General features: G+C 36.8%; 1 protein-coding gene and 1 pseudogene across 2 annotated transcripts in view; one reads left to right on the top strand and one right to left on the bottom strand.

The window, feature by feature from the left end:
- Positions 1 to 263: 263 nt before the first annotated feature.
- LOC148736104 (kelch-like protein 12) lies at positions 264 to 3,138 on the top strand (annotated as a pseudogene).
- LOC111344894 (xanthine dehydrogenase/oxidase) overlaps positions 1,870 to 18,149 on the bottom strand; it is a 28,294-nt gene continuing 12,014 nt past the window's right edge. Inside the window, exons 18-41 of one of the 2 annotated variants that reach the window (XM_088753616.1) lie at positions 17,794 to 17,952; positions 17,289 to 17,369; positions 16,999 to 17,040; positions 16,430 to 16,528; positions 16,268 to 16,325; positions 14,802 to 14,951; positions 14,283 to 14,362; positions 13,461 to 13,570; positions 12,370 to 12,474; positions 12,041 to 12,119; positions 11,180 to 11,294; positions 10,573 to 10,653; positions 9,938 to 10,047; positions 9,646 to 9,700; positions 9,373 to 9,431; positions 8,599 to 8,760; positions 8,008 to 8,092; positions 7,596 to 7,639; positions 7,015 to 7,145; positions 6,399 to 6,530; positions 4,796 to 4,919; positions 4,097 to 4,193; positions 3,636 to 3,746; positions 1,870 to 2,917 (exon numbers count right to left, since the gene is read on the bottom strand). In XM_088753616.1, coding sequence (XP_088609742.1) covers positions 2,850 to 2,917; positions 3,636 to 3,746; positions 4,097 to 4,193; positions 4,796 to 4,919; positions 6,399 to 6,530; positions 7,015 to 7,145; positions 7,596 to 7,639; positions 8,008 to 8,092; positions 8,599 to 8,760; positions 9,373 to 9,431; positions 9,646 to 9,700; positions 9,938 to 10,047; positions 10,573 to 10,653; positions 11,180 to 11,294; positions 12,041 to 12,119; positions 12,370 to 12,474; positions 13,461 to 13,570; positions 14,283 to 14,362; positions 14,802 to 14,951; positions 16,268 to 16,325; positions 16,430 to 16,528; positions 16,999 to 17,040; positions 17,289 to 17,369; positions 17,794 to 17,952 — 2,337 coding nt within the window. In that variant the 3' untranslated portion in view covers positions 1,870 to 2,849. Of the gene's footprint in view, positions 2,918 to 3,635; positions 3,747 to 4,096; positions 4,194 to 4,795; positions 4,920 to 6,398; positions 6,531 to 6,566; positions 6,667 to 7,014; positions 7,146 to 7,595; positions 7,640 to 8,007; positions 8,093 to 8,598; positions 8,761 to 9,372; positions 9,432 to 9,645; positions 9,701 to 9,937; positions 10,048 to 10,572; positions 10,654 to 11,179; positions 11,295 to 12,040; positions 12,120 to 12,369; positions 12,475 to 13,460; positions 13,571 to 14,282; positions 14,363 to 14,801; positions 14,952 to 16,267; positions 16,326 to 16,429; positions 16,529 to 16,998; positions 17,041 to 17,288; positions 17,370 to 17,793; positions 17,953 to 18,149 lie in introns of those variants that run through there. The other variant, XM_088753617.1, reaches the window with a different exon arrangement.

The raw sequence follows: 18,149 nt of genomic DNA, 5'->3' as shown, positions 1-18,149 counted from the left end.
CAACCTTAAGAACTTAAAAATATTTCGTGCATTACGTTTAATACATAAGCACAACTATTGATCTTCTTATTATGTGAGATCGTGTCTAAACCAGAAACGAAGTAAAAAAAGTCATCATCAAAAAAGCAGTAAACTGATCCCACCGCTTCAAATATTTGTCTCCTTTGTTTATGGTCCCCCCCCCCCCCACAGTGCCTGCCAATTAGGGTTAACCCCCCTCTTCTCTCATGAAACCATGTGACCCCTCCAATTCTCTGCCGCTCCCCACCTCCCTATGGCGACAATTGATGCGGACCTTTCGTGCTTATAAAGTCCAGTCCAAGTTTTTTTTCTTTCTTCTACTCCAGGCGTGACGTCAAGTCTTCCCATGATTCCATCTGATTAATCAAACGTCTCAGATGGCAATGGCCCAGGGCAATCGCGAAACTCAAGTTCTTGACGAATTATTTCAAAAGGAGTTGATCGAAAAGTTAGACGAGCTAAGGAAATCGAATCTTCTGTGTGACATAACTCTCCGAGCTGATGGACAAGACTTTGCAGCCCATCGCAGTGTCTTGTCTGCCGGCAGTCAGTACTTCCGGGCTTTGTTTACAACGCAGTTAAACGTTCAAGAAAATGAAGATCATTTAGTAGAGCTCGAAGAAATAACCTCTCACGCCTTGACTGAGGTCCTCCAGTATGTCTACACTGGAAAAGCAAAACTCAACTCATCTAACGCAAAAGAAGTCGTCGTCGCCTCTGATTACTTGATGATTGAGGGTTTAAAATCAAGGGCTTCTCTTTTCTTGGAAGAATCTCTCAGTGTTGCAAATTGTTTGGCGCTAGAATCCTTCGCTTCCCAATACAATTGTGAGTCGTTAAAACACGCTGCCACTTCTTTTAGCCGTAAAAATTTCGTGGCCGTAGCAAAGTCGAGTGATTTTCTGTCGCTTAATGAGGAAAAATTGTTTGAATTGCTCAGCGACGATAAATTAAACATACCACGAGAGGAGGAAGTGTACAATGCAGCAGTAAGATGGATTAAATACGATTTGGCCTCTAGGAAGGGTTCTCTCCCTGACCTGTTGAAATGTCTTCCACTGTTCTCACTGTCAAAGTTTACTCTGCGTCAAATTCTTGACGAAGAAGAGTTGGTGAAAAAAGACGTCACGTGTGTAACGTTGCTCTTGAATGGACTGGACTACTTTTTGTTCCCGGATCGCTTCCAGAACATTTTATTCAAACCTCGTTTGTCTTTGAGGGATTATGAGGATGTGGTAATACTAACTAGAGGATGGAAAACAAATGGCACGACGTCTGACAGCACTTGCTGTTTTTTGCTCTCAACTAAGAAATGGATCAATTCATATCAAGAATGCCACAATCTTGTGGCCACCATGGTGTAGCAATGTGTCGGGATATCTTGTATGTGATTTATGGAGAAAGTAGATTCAGTATTGGTGAAATCTATTGGTGAAACACAAGTAAATTAGTGGAATGAAAAGCGTTCGTTGATCTCTGTGGGATTTTAGACTGCCAGTTTGAAAGATGAGCTTTTGTTCAAGAGTTTTACAGCTTTCCGTGCTACCTAAGTGTAAGGAAAGACTGCTCATCTTTCAAACCGGCAGTCTAAATCCCACAGGGATCAATGAACGCTTTTCATTCCACTAATTTACCCGGGTCTTTCTCGTTGCCATGTTCCCACCAATAACGTAGCTCCATTTTCTGCCTTTAAAAGCATACGCAACCCACAATTCCTCTATTCGCTCCGACGAAGGGCTAACTCTCGAAACGTCAGCTTTTGTAATCGTTATGGTGGCCAATTTACCATTTCAACTTTGTTGATATATCCAAATTATTTCGTTACCCCCACTGACGCAGCCCCAACAGTTTCTTTAGAAACTAACAGCCTTTATTCATTTGTGGGTATTTGACCCCACCTCATCAAGAACTTTGTTTGCTTCTTCTTCCTGGTTACACCTCATTTTGGCACCATGGGGGCCAAATGCCACTATCCTAAACCCTTGTTGCTCTGCTTTCATTCTCAGTTCGACCGGAGTGATGTGCCCATCTCTCGTTAATAGCAGAGGATTCAAACAGAGTATGATACTGGGAAGTAGAATCAATTTAAAATGCTGCATGCATATGTCTTCAACATCATTACTTTATCTAAATCATCTATTTTGTCAATCTTTTTTGTTTGCTTATTAAGCTGTTCCCCAAATTTGGTAACCCCTGGTAGTTAAACTGCATTTCTCTTCACCTAAAATAGGTGTCTGTGAGAATACTTCATTCTCTCATTTCCTTGTGATATGGTTTCTTAAGGTGGAGCCTCTAGTTTTGAAGTTAATGTACAGTACAAAAGTAATTGACTTAAATCTACTGAAGATCTATCATAGACGCTGCAATCTGATAAGCTAATCTACTTGCTCTCTTTTCAGTGAAAGATATTGAGATAAGAAAGACGCTTAACAGCATACAGGAGCAGTACATAGGGTAGTAGCCTACATGCTTCAGTGTGCAGTTGTAAACAAAATTAAGTTTTATATGACTAGTAGATCTACACCAAAACAATTACATTAATTGCTCAAAATTAATTTCTATGCATTATAGTTGATTTAAACTTTGCCCTTATCAGCCATCAAGGAATGGAAATCTCTGATCAAGCTAACAAACTAATTGTTCATGAATAATTTCTTCTGTTTATTAAATAAGCTGTAGACTGGCTGGCAGCTAATCAGCAGACTAAAAGCTACATAAATTTGGATTTGATATAAATCTATCATTCTCGCCTCTACAAAGATTGTACAAATTAAAGTAAATTTAAAAGTTGTCATAGTATAAGTTTCTGAGGATCAAGACAGGCCTGTTTACAAGCTGAATTGACTAGGCTCCACGAGGCATGCAAGCTGTGTGTCTTCTACCATGGAGGGTGCATCTGAGAACACAAACAAACAAAATAATGGATCAAAAGCCGGAAGAACATACCATAGAACTATTAAGAACCAAAAAAATAGCCTGTCTGGCAGTCTCTTTCATTTCCTTCTGGTCAGTTTGGAAAAGTACAAATCTCAGAAAGGCATGAGCCAAGAGAAGGCAAAATAAAAGACTAAATAAGTAAAAAATGAGCAAGAAGAATAAAAACATTTGGTATCTGTTCCTACTCTCCCCTATTTTCTTTTATAAGTTCACCAATAATGAATACCTATCTCCAAGTGTTTAACAGTCACCAATGACATCCGGACTAACTGGCTTGCCGTGTGGCTGCTAATTAGCTGTCTAACACAAGACAGACAAAGAACCTGTCTATCTACCTGATAATGATATTCAAAACAACAAATGAGTGAAGAAAGCAGAGACCATAAAATTTAGTGCAGAGTCATTTTATCTTCCATGCCACTGCTGTTGTCTGCACACTCGCCAATTTGCTCTTTTTCCTTGACCTGATTGAGTCCTAGCAAAGGCCAACATGTAACTGAACAAAGATATTCTGAATTACTAGAAAATGGTAACTAACTTAACAGTCACATTGACTCTAACCTACTGATCAACTGAATGCCTGATTAAGATTTGCCTGAACTATGCACCTAAGAAAGTTTAAAGCAATAACTGACTGGTGGTGTTCTATGAAGTGAAGAGTCCTGGGTGATACTCACTCATTACAAAGTAATCAGCTCCTTTACCAATCTCTGTGCGGGCCTCCTCCACTGCATGTTTCATGGCAAACAGACTTGCACAGGACATGCACAAAGGTGGCTCTCCCACAGCTTTGTGGATTCAATACAATGAATTAGGAATATAAATCAAAATCCATGATTTTAAAACACTGAAAAGCAGTTAGTGACCTTCCTTCAACACATACTTCTACACATTTTCCAAGGATGGAACTAAATGACAGCAATCCAATCTCCATGTGGGCATAGTTGAGTAACATACTGGTGTTGCTATTGAATCAGGGAAAGCACCTTAATAATTATGTTCACCATTGATAATTTGTGCACTGCCACTTTAACAGTATCATGGAAAACATATGGTTGTAATCACTAATGAAATAATGGAGTTCTCAATAAAATCAAAACATTTGAGCCTCCCCCTTGTTGCTTTGCACCAAACTCACCTTTTGACCTAAGAATTCCAAGTGGATTGGGGGCATTCTTCAGAAGGGTCACTTTGAATTCAATTGGTATGTCCTTGGAACATGGGGGCTTGTATTCCTGGAATTGCCAAGAAATAAAAAATATATCTTTGCACTGTTTTCCTTTGAAGAAACTGAATTTTTTGGGTGGTCATGATTATGTAACTGCACAAAAATTGAAACCTGCAAACTTATGCCACATGGAAAAACACTTTTTCATGACAGTTTACCTGCTAATTATGTATGTGCCAAAATGGTAAGTAACTTCTAAGGGTGCAAAAAATATCATGCTACACACCAATTGGTTTTAACATGATGACATCACTTTTCCATGATGCAGCCTTCTCAGTACAACTTGACCAGATTATAATCTGGTAATTGCCAATGGTTTAATTAGGCAAGAAATTGTTGTTGTAAAAATCAGACTTATTTTTGAAAAGGAGGCGTATTAACTGACAGTTAAGGTCCAATTTCACCAAAATTAAATTGGTATTGAGGGAGAATAGAAACAATTATTTTTATCTCTGAAGGCACCTTGAAAAGAAATTTGACTTTTTAATTAAGATAAGATTGAAATGGCCTATTTTGGTTGCCTAAATATTTCATGTAATCCATCTTAAATTCAGCACTTTCAAGTGTTTGAGACAGTGGCCTTTTTTCTTGAATAACAGAACTCTTTACCCAGGTTCCATTTGTCAGGTTTTGTCCTGTTTTAGTATCATATATGAATTTCTCTGTCAACCACAAACCAAGTCCCATCACAAAAGCACCTTCCACTTGCCCAACATCAATTTCAGGGTTCATGCTTAAAAGCAAAAAAAATATGTAAGGAGATAAATTCACACTTTTAGTTAGAAATCAAGTTTAATGCTACTTTGACATCGTTGAGAGCTCGATCCTTATTTAATCAAGATACTTAGTGACAGACACCTCCCTTGGCTTCACTTAACATCTGAACCTCCAAATTTTATTAATGCTAGTAAAAGTGCAGGTACCATGCTTAACTTGTAGGTATACAAGGAAGAAATTTGGCTGTCAGAAGATGGTACATAAAGTGGTTGCAAGCCAACAAAGCAGGCCTAGGTTTGGTGAAAAAACACTTAGTACGTACTAAATTCCCCTGGGAAGATTGGCTACCATCTACAATTAATCTTAACACATGTGGAGGGAACTTAAGGAGAGATAGAAACTTTTAGAAAGCAAGAAAGAGGCAGGGGGAGAGGATTTAGGAGTCTTTGATGTGTCATGATGTGTCACCTGTCAATTGAAAAGGAAAAAAGCGTACGCCTTTGAATAAACAACAGTACTGGTATGACAAACATGCACGAGTTAAATGACTATGCAATGATCTTCTCGTAAAAAAAAAAACACTTGGAGATCTTACAAAAAGTATTGTTTAAATCTAACAACAATTAATCTTTGAAGATTTACCTCTGTTCCATTTTAAAATGTCACAGAAAGTCAAACTGTAAGTGAATGCAAATGTGTGCTTTGGAGTTGTCAGTTTGCTTGTTTGTTTTCTGTAATGGTGTGTGTAAATCGGTTTTTCTTTCACCGAAAAGCTGCAGTCAATAAGACTCTTTCAAGCTAGACACGAGGGGATTTAATGCGACTTTTATTTATTGAATTCCTTCGGTTACTGTTGTGAAATTTACGGCAAAAATGTCCAAATTCAAGTGACTTGCAAAGAATATATAGGCAAAAGTGCATTTATAGAAGAACTCAAAACTTCACTCAACGCTTTACAAACGAACAAATTGTGTTGAAAAATTCAGATATTAATGATTGAGAGTCACAGTGATGAACGTAATCCTTAACTGCAACTACCTCTCGTTTTAACTTTCAGAGTTACTTTTTGTGAATTAAGGATTATTAAATAACAAATCGTTTCTGGGCCACGTTTCAATCTTTTTAAAAACAAATTTAGTAACACAAAATTTATTTCAAAATCAATTTTTGCTGAAAAACCAAAGTGATTTGAGAGCAAGAGAGAAGAAAGAATTAATATTATTTATCGCCAAAAGGTTGTGACCGAAGTCTTTCCCTCAAAAATTCTGCCCAGCTGGCAAAATGAGATATATTTGTGAAAAATTGCAACAAAGCTTGAGATGCTCTGCAAAATGACTCAAGAAAAACGGATACCACCCGCCGTGAGTGGGCCGAATGGGGAGAATACTGCCTGCTCTCGCAACCAATCAGTTTGCAGGATTTGTAGAAATTTACTGCCGCTCATGAACTGAGAAAAAATGAAAATGTAGTTATTACAAGTGTGAACATATCTTACCTTTGTCCACAGTCCTCAAGTATGTCTGCACGAATTATCTCTCTTTCTCCTGTCAGAACATCTAGCTCAACTTCCACACATGTAGCCCCATAAATATAGTAATTAAACATCTCACTACTTTGGGCCTGGTACCTAACATTATTTTCAAAAATCTATTACTCACTTAAATTTTTGGCAAAGATATATTCTAAATGAATTATACGTACCTGTAATTTTGTTGAGTCAAGGGAGTTTATAGTGTTTATAATTGTCATCATCGTTTGACTAGCTGTGGCCATCAAAATGTGATTTTTGATGAGAAAATTTCATAAGACTGGGTATGTGGGGTAAGCTTTTATTTTTGCCAGAAGTGAGCATTAATTTTAGATTCATACTCTTTAATTGAGCACAACAAATATTATGTCAGTCTACAATGTACCATATTTATTGAAGACAAATAAATCAAATTGACATATCACATTAAGAAACTGTTCACATTATACCAGCACTCTTTGCACTAAAAAGCTTTCTTTAGGAATGTATGGCTCATTAATTTGTGCATTTAGTACCTTGCTACTCAGTCAGTAATGCAGCAAAAATCTTCTGGAGTGTATCAAGTTATCACTGTATGACTTACCTGTATTTGGCAGACAAATCACAACCATTGGCAAAGCATTTGGCAATGATTTCAGCCCAAGAGGCTGATGGCATAGTCTTTCTCACAGGATCAATCACTTTGTTGAGGATGTCACAGCAGCCAAGAACAGTCTATAAGAAAAAAAATATACAGATGACTAGGATAAAAAAGACAATAAAAAATACCAAACAAATTAGAAGCAATAAATGAGGCAATTATTACTGTTATAATTATTTTTTTTTAGCTAACATAATTAGAAAATCATAATAAGAATAAAAATAATAAATCATAGTGAGTAGAAATTGTGTGATATAATGATACTGCATGAGGCAAGTGCTCTAGCCCTGGTACCTAAACAATTCCTCTGTGAACTGTTCCCGACAGCTCTCCTACAATGGACAACATCAGATATGCAAACCTCTTTATCTTAAATTCCAAAAGTGAATTATGTGTATATGTACACATGACAGTCTAAGGCAATTTCAAGAGTTATGTCAGAAATATGTCTATTTTCTCTAAACAAGTTTGATCACCTTCAGTTTTGTAAAATCTCTTGAGAGTAAGATCACTCTGTTGCTTACCTTACAACACAATTCACTTGTAATACTTCCACCTGTTGCACCACCTACAATGAAGAAAGAAAATACCGATGGTTATAGACACATGCTGGTTCGTGTACACATTTTAAACCAATAAAAAACAAAACAAGACAGGATGGAAAAAAAACCTTACTTCCTTTAATTTAAAAATTGGCATATTTTTCTCTTTATAAATTTTTATATAAATTTTGAAAGAGGGCATAAGGGAAACTCGGAATTCTGAATGCTGAGAATTTCAAACTGAAATAAGTAAAAATTCTATGATGAAAAAAGAAAATCACTTCTAATTCTACAAAATGGAGATGAATTTATACTAAGAAAGACACTGATGAAACAACCATTATCCCTGAATGTATATCATCAAATGAAAATGTAATACATGCTGGTAACTTACTGTTTGGGTTGCTAAATGCTGATGTGGGTTTGATTGCAATTTTATCCAGAGGACATTTCAGCTGGTATGCTGCAACTTGTGCTACCTGAAGGAGCAAGGATAAAATGCAGTTAGGATAAGCATCTTGTAAGCACTACTACATACTACACTAACATGCCAGGGAATTCCACCGGCATAACTGGCAAATATATCGGGGAGCAGGGATGGCGTAGTGGTGAGAGCACTTGCCTCCCACCACTGTGGCATGGGTTCGATTCCTGAACCTGGCGTCACATGTGGGTTGAGTTTATTGTTGGTTCTCGTCCCTGCTCTGAGGGTTTTTCTCCAGGTCTTCCGGTTTTCCTCCCTCTGTAAAAACCAACATTCCAAATTCCAATTTGATCTGGAAGAGTGGACAAGAAGAGCCACCCAGTGGAATGTCCATTGCTAAATAATTATTATTGTTATTATTATTATTATTATTATTATTATTATTATTATTATCATCATTATTACATTGTACACAAGATCATTCTCTATACTGTGGTAAATGTCTTGGAAACTATATTAACCTTGTTTGAGAAAGGTTGACTAGTACTTTAAGAAATTCACCTTAGTGTTAATTCCTTGGCCTACTTCAATTCCTCCATGAGAAATGGCAATTGTGCCATCTGCGTGGTATATTGATATCATTGCTGTAAACTGGGCACCAGAGTATCCTAAACCATATTTGAGAGGGACAACACTGATTCCTCGTTTTCGCCAGCGATTTTTCTAAAAGAAAGACATTCACAAGTTTCAGAGTATACAGCAACACAATCACTGTGTATATTCCAGAACTAAAGAGGTTGATTCCTTCAAACAAAGTGGCTAACATGCTCCTGGAGCTTCCCTAGGTTCCTTCAGCAAGAGGTGAGACCAGCACCACGAAATCCTTCTGGATTTAGTGTCACTTCACACACACAGATATAACCCTTCAAGCAAAGCGGCTAACATGCTCCTGGAACTTCCCTGGGTTCCTTCGGCAAGAGATGAGACAAGCACCACCCAATCCATCTGGATTGAGTGTCACTTCACACACACAGGTATGCCCCTAGCAATTCCTCAAGTTCCCCACCAAGGTACTTGTACTCATTTCTAAACAGACACAGTCCTGACTAATGGAAAATTTATGAATAGCTTCTAAAGTGAGAGTATTTCACAGCTTTAGCAAACTCAACCATCAACTCTTTTTTCTCTGCTACATGTAAAATGCCAAATAAGTTCAAATAAGTTTAGCTAACTCTCGTCCATCACTCATTTTTATTAAGATATCTCAGTTAAGTCACATAATTTGAAATGCAATCTACAGAATACAAGATCAACCCACACTTCTACTGTATGTACCTTGTTAAAAGTATCAATGGCAGCTTTTCTTGTCTGGAAGTCACTAGAAACAAGAATATCTAATGTGGAGTAAAACAGAAAAAATGCCACTATCAGCTGCTACAAGAAAGAGTTATAGAACATTTATCCACAGTATCAAGAAAAACCTTAACTAAACTGTGTTTATATAATTAAGCTTCCAATCTCTTCAAAAACATGCAGTGACAATTGCAGACAACTGCTGTTTCAGTCTTTCAATCTCTACCTTACAACTGATCTATATGATCAACTTACCGTTCCATAATGTGTCCAACTTGCAATAATTCAATATTTGACCCATCTGAGTTTTCTGTAAAATTAATAAACCACTTGTCATTAAGACAATTATTTTGATTGCATGCATATACATGCAGCTTACCTGAGACATATTTGAGGGCTTAATTTGCACATCCTCAAAAAATCATTACAACCTCTAACATTGAAACTAGCTCATTTAGGGTTGAAATATGATGGTAACACCAATTTCACAAACACGATGGTGAGAGCTAAGCCAAATTAAAAGTGAAGAACATAACTTGCAAAATACCTCTCCATTCTTGTAGAAATTCACTTTTCTCAAAGCTTCAGGTGTCATTTTCAGTTCTTTGGCAACATGTTCCATAATTGACTCAATGATGAACACTGCTTGTGTAGAAGCTAAAATATATAATTTGAAAATAATCAAATAGCTAATACTCTGAGAAAACATCTTACAACTGAAATATTATTAACAAATTTTAGTCATAAAATCAGGTTAGAGAAGAGATCCCAGCAAATCTCTCCACAACTGCCAATACAGGAGAAAGGAGGAAAGTGGTTATTGTAACTTTAGGTTACCTTTTTAGGAAGGGAGCATGGATTGCAATGTGGTACAGTACTGTACTTTTTTATTTCTTTAAAAAAATTCTTTTAAAATGGTTTAAAGAAGGAAAATTAAATCAAAATAATTACGTATGTACATGTACATGTATTGATAAAAAAGAAACCAAAAGTTAAATTTCAGAAGAAATAATTATAACCAGAGAACCACAGGGAGAGAAAGCACAACCATGAAGTAGAGCAGCTGTTAGAAGTTGTTACGCAAGCTTTGGTGCATTTGCTTAGCCAAAGCAGACCCTTAGTTTGTAATTTGTTTCAGTTCTTTATCGCAATGAACAGTGGCCATACTTGATTTGTACATACCTGGTGCACGACACCATGTGTTACTAGCTGTGTGAGTGTGAGTGGCATATGGCACGATCTTCCAGTTTTCACAAAAGTATGCTATAATGGATAACATAGTTAGTATCATTTGCAAAACTAACATTCTATTTGAAAGTCTTATACATACAGTCTAAGTAATTTAAAAAAAGGGGAAGATATGCATGCCAAGGAAAGCTAATTATGGATATAAAATCTGGGAACCCCTCAAAGATAAATAAAACTTTGAGCTAAGTTGTGCAAGTCTTATAACTACGTGTCTAGAAGTGCTCACTGTAATTGAATTTGACTGACAAGTTGGACATTTTTATTTACCAGTCACACTTGAGTTACAGCCCCAGTAACTACTGGCTTGTTTGACTGTTTTAATATGTGACCTCACAGAAGATAATGGATCATCAGAGATTAATGCAAAGTCCAACAGAACATTTATGACAATTGGAAAATTCATCACCTAAATGGTATTGTATCAATTGATACATCTACAAATTCCCTCTACTAATTTACATCTACAAATTCCCTCAACTAATTTACATCAACTGACAGTAAGAATTACAACTCAGATATTAAGATTGAGTCTGCCAATTACCATTGTCAACCCATGCCTGTGCAACACTAACGTCAAGGTCATTGGATGTGCTGCCACAGTCCGCATACAAGTCAACATCAATGCCATTCAACTTGCCATCACTTGCCACACCCACCTGTAATCACAGAAAAAATGAAGATATGAATGTTACAAGTTAGGTCAGAGAGGCACCACCTTCAGAATTCGAAGTCATATCCTCTACCACTGAGTCAGTGGAGCTTATAACTTTTAAAGACATAAATTTAATTTGGAACTGCATTGGCTCAGAATCAAGTAGAGCAATGATCTTGTGATGAGCTGCAATATAAGCACTTGCAGAAAAGTCAAGCCTGGAAAAAATTTAGGCTTCTATGGGATTCGACTTGTGCCCCCCTCCCCACCCCCCCAGATACTACTAATTGGGGGCTACTACCAACTGAGCTACAACGCTACGCCATGTACAAGGTTCATATCTAACGTGCTGCAATTTGAAGACTAAACTCAAAATTTACCATCCCTCTAAATCTATTACTGTTCATACATAAACAACTGGAACACTTTGAGTCTCTGTGAACCTGATGGTAAATTATCAAAACTGTAGAACAACCCAGCTATAATGTTTTACCAAATGGCTGTAATGTTTTCAACATTTTATCTCCTTGGCTGCTCTGCAACTTTTTTTTCACTTACGTGTAGAATAGCAAAATTCATTTCAATCTCTGATGATAGTTATGTGAAAAGAATGTCCAAATAATAGGATAACCATGCTTTTCCTGAAGAGAAACTGCAAGACAGATTGACCTTATCCAAATGACCTGTGATTTATTGGTTTCATATTACTTGGTTCACAAAAATAATATCCAGTTATATTATTACGTGTACCTTGTAAGTTGCCTTGAAAGGTTCTCTTACTCCAACCATCTCCATATTTGTGCTAAGATTCAACCTCATTCGAACTGGTCTATTGTTTGAAAAGAAGCTTTCGTAAATAATATCAAGTGGTATTGTTCAAGTTATACTTTATGTGATCCAATTCCTGTATTGAGACAAGGGAACCCACTTAAATTTGCCACATTTCCAATAATTTATATGGGCAACAGAAATTGGATAAAATATATTTTATCTAATTTAACTCATTTGACAAGTATTAGTTTCATTAAATGTAATCTAATTCTAGGAAAGTGGAAAAGCCAAGGAATCAGACATTTTACCTCTTTGTGACATAAGCAGCCAGGGCACATGCTGTAGCAACATGATTGGCTGCAGTGATTCTTGCTCCATATGCACCTCCACACCTCTTAACACTCAAATTAACACTTAGAAATACAACAGAAAAGTATGGTTGTCCTTCCATTACAATCAATACCATCCCCATATATTCCTATCCCTCAGGTATCTGTTACTTCCATATATCCCTATCTCCCACATACAAGTATCTCTATCTCCCATATATACCCATCCCCCATATTGTCTCAGACCTATCCCTCTCTCCTATATATCCCCATTCCCCTTATAAATCCCTATCCCCCATATATCCCTATTCCTTTTGTATCCTATCCACCATGTATCTCTATCCCCTATATATTCCTATCCCCTATATATCCCTATGCCCCATATATCTCTATCCCCCATGTATTTCTATCCCCCATATATTTCTATCCCCCATATATTTCTATCCCCCATGTATTTCTATCCCCGATATATCCCTATCTCTCTTGTATCCCTATCCCCCACATATCCTTATCCCTCATACAATATCCCTCTCCCCTATACATCCCTATCCCCCATATCTCCTTATGCTCCATATATCCCTATCCCCCATATATTCCAATTCCCCATACATCCCTATCCCCCATGTATCACTATTCCCCGTGTATTCCTATTCCTCGTGTATCTTTACCTCTTGTAGATCCTTATCCCCCATGTATCTCTATCCCCATATATTCCTATCTTCCTTGTATTCCTATCTCCCATGCATCCCCCATCCCCCATGTTTCCCTATCACTCAGATATCCCTATTCCTCCCAAGTATCTTTACCCCATTCTATTCCTAGTCTTCCAAGTACCCCTCTCTTACACCTACATGTATCACTATCTCCCATGTGTCCTTATCCTTAAATATCTCAACCTCTGAAACATCCTTATCTCCCACACATCCCTAACCCCCAAAAATAATTATGCATCCTGATCCCCTGTATATCCCTACATTTTATTCTTCATAGATTCTTATATTTCCATTCTCTATATTCTACATCTCCCAAATAATTATCTCTGTAATTACAGACATCAAGTGCTAAGTTACCTTTGGACTGGATAATTGAGAGTTTGTGCCACAGCAGCCTGAGTAAGGTCCACCCACTGTGTAGGACAATGGACGGTGATACCATCCTCTTCAGGGACACATAGTGCAACCTGCCCAATCATATGATGCACAGTGGAAAAAAGGAACAATATGAAAAGATTGTTTTTCCTATAAAAAGTACCATGTTGTGGGACAAACAGCAGCAAGATAGTTTTAACATGTAAATTTCACTCTACATATGAGGTAGTAGTTGGAGAGATCTCAGGCTACAAAGTTAATTTCTCCCCAAAGTAAAAACAAAATAATAATTTTGATGAACGATAACTTTACTCAAACAGAGTGATACTGATTGCCTGGGAGGTAACCATGTGGTGTAAAACAAGACTTAAATGACAGACATCAACACAGTCTTCAAACTGAACTCTCATTGACTCTAATTTTCCCAAAAAGGGAGCAACATAAGAGCTTAATTTCTTGAAATCCATATAACTTCAGAGACATAAGCTGATCCACAGTAACTGTTTTGTGTTTTAGTGATGTTAGAAAAAAATGTTTCACCATGTATGGTAAGCTCATCAAGTGTACATTCAGAAACAATTGACATTCTATTTTCACAGCAATTTTATTAGGCAACCAGCAATAACATGACTTTCTTAAAAGGAGACTAATTCACCAAAGATGGAACTGAAAATTAATATTAAAAAGTAGGAAGCCCATTGAAAAAAGAACAGTACAACCGTACCATGTACTGGTGGCCATCTATTCATCACAAGCCCAATTGCCAAGGAAAACAAAGCAGAAAATAATTAATTAAGCCATCACCTGAGTTTCCATATGAAAGTGGTATTGGTGTCCAGTAGATACTGCCCCTTGTATCACATGTGGTGACCTTTTTATTGCAGCTAATCAAGAAACATAAAGTGCTATTAATTGGAGAAAACATCATAAATACATTTTCACAATCAATTAACCCCTCTGGCAAAGGAAAAGAGACTAGATATTTGAGCTTGCTCACAGAATGAAGAAAGAGTACCAGTTTACTAGGTGCATCAAAGTAGACTCAAGATCTGTAAAGAAGCCAGATGTCATTCTGATCAACTACCATATCCTAAACAGAGTATATAGGGCTCAACTACCCTTGGTAGAGGTAGTTGGGATGTGTATTCTTTTACCAAGGTGTCCCTCGTCTTCTTACCAGGGTTGCTTCTACATATGCCACAAGCAAACCCCAGCTCCAGTTTAGGACCATGCAACAACCAAAATCAAATGCAGTTTTACCCTTAGAACGTAACAGAAGTCATGTGATTTTAAGTCCAACTCAGAGCTTCATTTGATACTTACTTTCAGCATCTCCTTTTGTAATTGTCTTCGCCTGTGGATCAAAGAATGACTTAGCAGCCACTGCTTCATCAATAGTGAGTAGAGGAGGTTCTTGATCTTTGTATGTCACTTTAACAGCTTTGGCTGCTTCATCCGCATGTTCCTGAGTATCTGCAGTAGAGATAAACTATTTCCTGAAGTTTTGTTCTAAACAAATCTCGAAGTGTCTAAATATAATTAGTCCAAGCTAGCCTGCCAATCCACAACTTTAACCATGAAAGGGCAATCCTTTTTGCAAGTCTGAAGAGTTTTTTACAAAAGTGGATAAAATTTGGCTTCAAGTTCTAACTGATGATCAAATTCCCTCTGGGAAGGAAGAAGACAAGAGACATGAGAGAAGACAAAGCCATTCAACCCACTGTAAAAAAGAAAAACAAATAAAAAAACTGTGGAGAAACTTTAAATTGGAAAATCAGCACATGGAAGAAAAGAGAGAGATTTATAATGCTGTTTACTTAAATATTTCATTTGTTATCTCACTTACGGAGCATCACTACAAAACCTGTTAACAATACTCAAGTTAATGAAGACAGTTGTTTTTTAGGCTTAAGGAAAGGAATGTTAAGAACAGCAACATGGCCATTGTTTTGTTCTGCTGCACTGGAAAAGGATTGTTTAGAACAAGAAAATGGCCACTGTTTTATTCTACCGCATTGAAAAAGGATTGTCCAGAACACCAACATGGCCACCGTACCATTACATTGTCTCTGTCAGTACACGTGGATGGCCAGGTGATGTCATGTATATTTTGTAAGGCAACTGGAAAACTTGCCACTAATGCCTTCTTGAGAAATTTTTAGGGTGATAAAAGTTTGCCAATCACTATGATATATAGATGCTTACAAAATTTCAGTTAAGCTATAGTTAATTTGCAGATGGCATTCCCAATGACATGACTTTATCCTCTTTTGACGTAAGTAACCTACAATATTATAGCCTCCTAATCCCACATCTCCTTAACAGGACGGGATTTGAACATGGAATATGAACTCAGTGAAGTGTGGACATCCCTCTGATGAGGATAAATGCTTTGTTCTCTCAAGTCACTTTCTGATGAAACTCTTCATTATAATGATCAATTGTTTTCACAAACAGCTATAGTTATAGTTCATAAAACCCCCTCATAATGTCCCTGGCTTAACTTTTTACACCCTAACATCAGTATGCATATTCTCCATACTGTTCTCTATACATTTCCTAAAGTGCTGACAAGAAGAATTTGTTCAATAATCAAGCTATAGAGCTGCTCTTATTGGGGATCATTTCCTTTATTCTCAATACCTTAATGTATGATTCAGGTCAGAGTAATATTTTGAGGTCAAATAATTAAGAGAGTCTCTTAGAAGTCAAGGGTTTAAAGACAAGTCTTCCGGCGACCATGATAGACACATAGACAATAAAAAAGGTGTCAAAAACTCTTCACAAACCAGCAATTATAACTCCCAAAGCTTGACCAGCATACGAAACATATCCCGAACTAAATATCTGCAAGCAAAATAAAAAATGGTTTCAATCAGACAATCCAATTATCTTTTTGTTCTGTGACTGATTCCTAAGACAATAATCACATACTGTTGTTTAAGACCTACCTCATCAACTGCAAAACCAAAAGATGTTGGCACGAAACTGTTAATACCACCTTTGGGAATATCTGCTGCTGTGATATATTTGACAACTCCACGCATTTTCTGTAGCAACCAAATAACATTATAAATGAGCTTGCACACAATCTATTTTTTAATCGCAGATTATCTGTGAGCCATTTCTTTACCAGTATGATGGATATAGAATTTTATCAACTTAATCCATTCTCTAAATTATTTATCCTTTTTCTTGTAAGTCAACCTTACGTACAATGTATTAGCAAACACACTATACAAGTTATTTTAAGGTTTCCTTCAGTTGCCATTTATTCATCATTCATTGTAACTAATGGCAATGTAATTGTATAATGCAATACTGTATGATTAATGGAAAATAAAATTGATAAAATGATATGCTTAAGTGGTAATGTACACCTCTTTGTTAGACATAGTGATGGATGCTTATATTGTCAGAATTAAGAAACTGGGCTTGAAATGTGAGTACATGTGACCAGGACTATGAAAAATGTAATTTATAAATATTATATTAGTTATAAATTACAACTTTTGTTTACCAAGGCCTCAGATGCATCATAAGAATCAATCTTGCAGTTTCCCTATAACATTAAACAAGAAAAATGTAAATTGAGTTGTAACAACAGCACATCAAAGTAACAACCTAGGCATGACTTTCCTTGTATCTGCTGAATTTTGCTACCAACCCACTAAAAGGAAATTCATCACCTCCAGAGATTAGCAGTCTTTATAATAAGAAAAGGGACCCTATCAATATCACTGATAGAGTTATCATATTTTTAAAAAATTACATTCTTTGAGTGAGTCCTTCTAGAAACTATTGATTTACCTGTGTGCTCACAACAAAGGCTGCATGAAGTTCACCACCTTGGATGGGTATGTCAGAAATGTATTGAGCTTCACCAGATGTCTAAGAAAAAATGTAAACATTATTGACTAACATGTACATCTTGGTTCATGTATACCTCAAACATTCATAGCACAAAAATTAGTGCATATGTGAAATACATCACACACCCTAAATTCCCTTCAAAAAGGTAAATTTTCTACCTTTCAAAAGTAAACAAATTGTGAAAAAGAGAGAGCTAGAGAGAAGGGAGGACAGAAAAAAGGAAGACGAATCGATGGCACACTAATTAGAGGGCTAGAGAGCAAGCAAGCCAGACAACAGCAAAGAGGGTGAATCGAAGGGCTCAGGAGAGCTGGAAGGGGGTAAACTGGATGAAGGTACATTTAAGAGCTCTGTCTTGGATTAGGCCTGTTGGACACATTTCAATAGACCACACTTGGCACTATTATATACAAACTAAACAACCCACAGCCACAACTCTAACCTGTAGCTTGGCAGCTAGTTTAGTCATTGGTTTTGTCAATGGATATTCCTGCTTTTGTGTGTCATAGTCCTGAGTGCCAGATGATACTGGACGAATAAAAGGCACTGCTGCTGACTTGACCCTAGCTGATGCTTTGTCTCCCAAAACCATCAAATAGAACTAAGACAAACAGCAAAATAACTGTGACTTTTAAATTAGTTCCCATGCAATATTCTACTTGTCAATTCAGTGAGTCACTTTGAAGAATGGCAAACCCATACTCCACAAACACCTTAAACTTTGAAACAAGTTCACCTTTCAACTCCCAGAAGTGATTAACATGTAATTTCTCCTCTTCAATACCCATTCATCATCCA

This window comes from Stylophora pistillata, chromosome 3 (genome assembly GCF_964205215.1).
Source record: "Stylophora pistillata chromosome 3, jaStyPist1.2, whole genome shotgun sequence".
In the NCBI taxonomy this organism is placed as follows: Eukaryota; Metazoa; Cnidaria; class Anthozoa; order Scleractinia; family Pocilloporidae; genus Stylophora; species Stylophora pistillata.
This window is presented reverse-complemented; position numbering and strand designations above follow the sequence as displayed.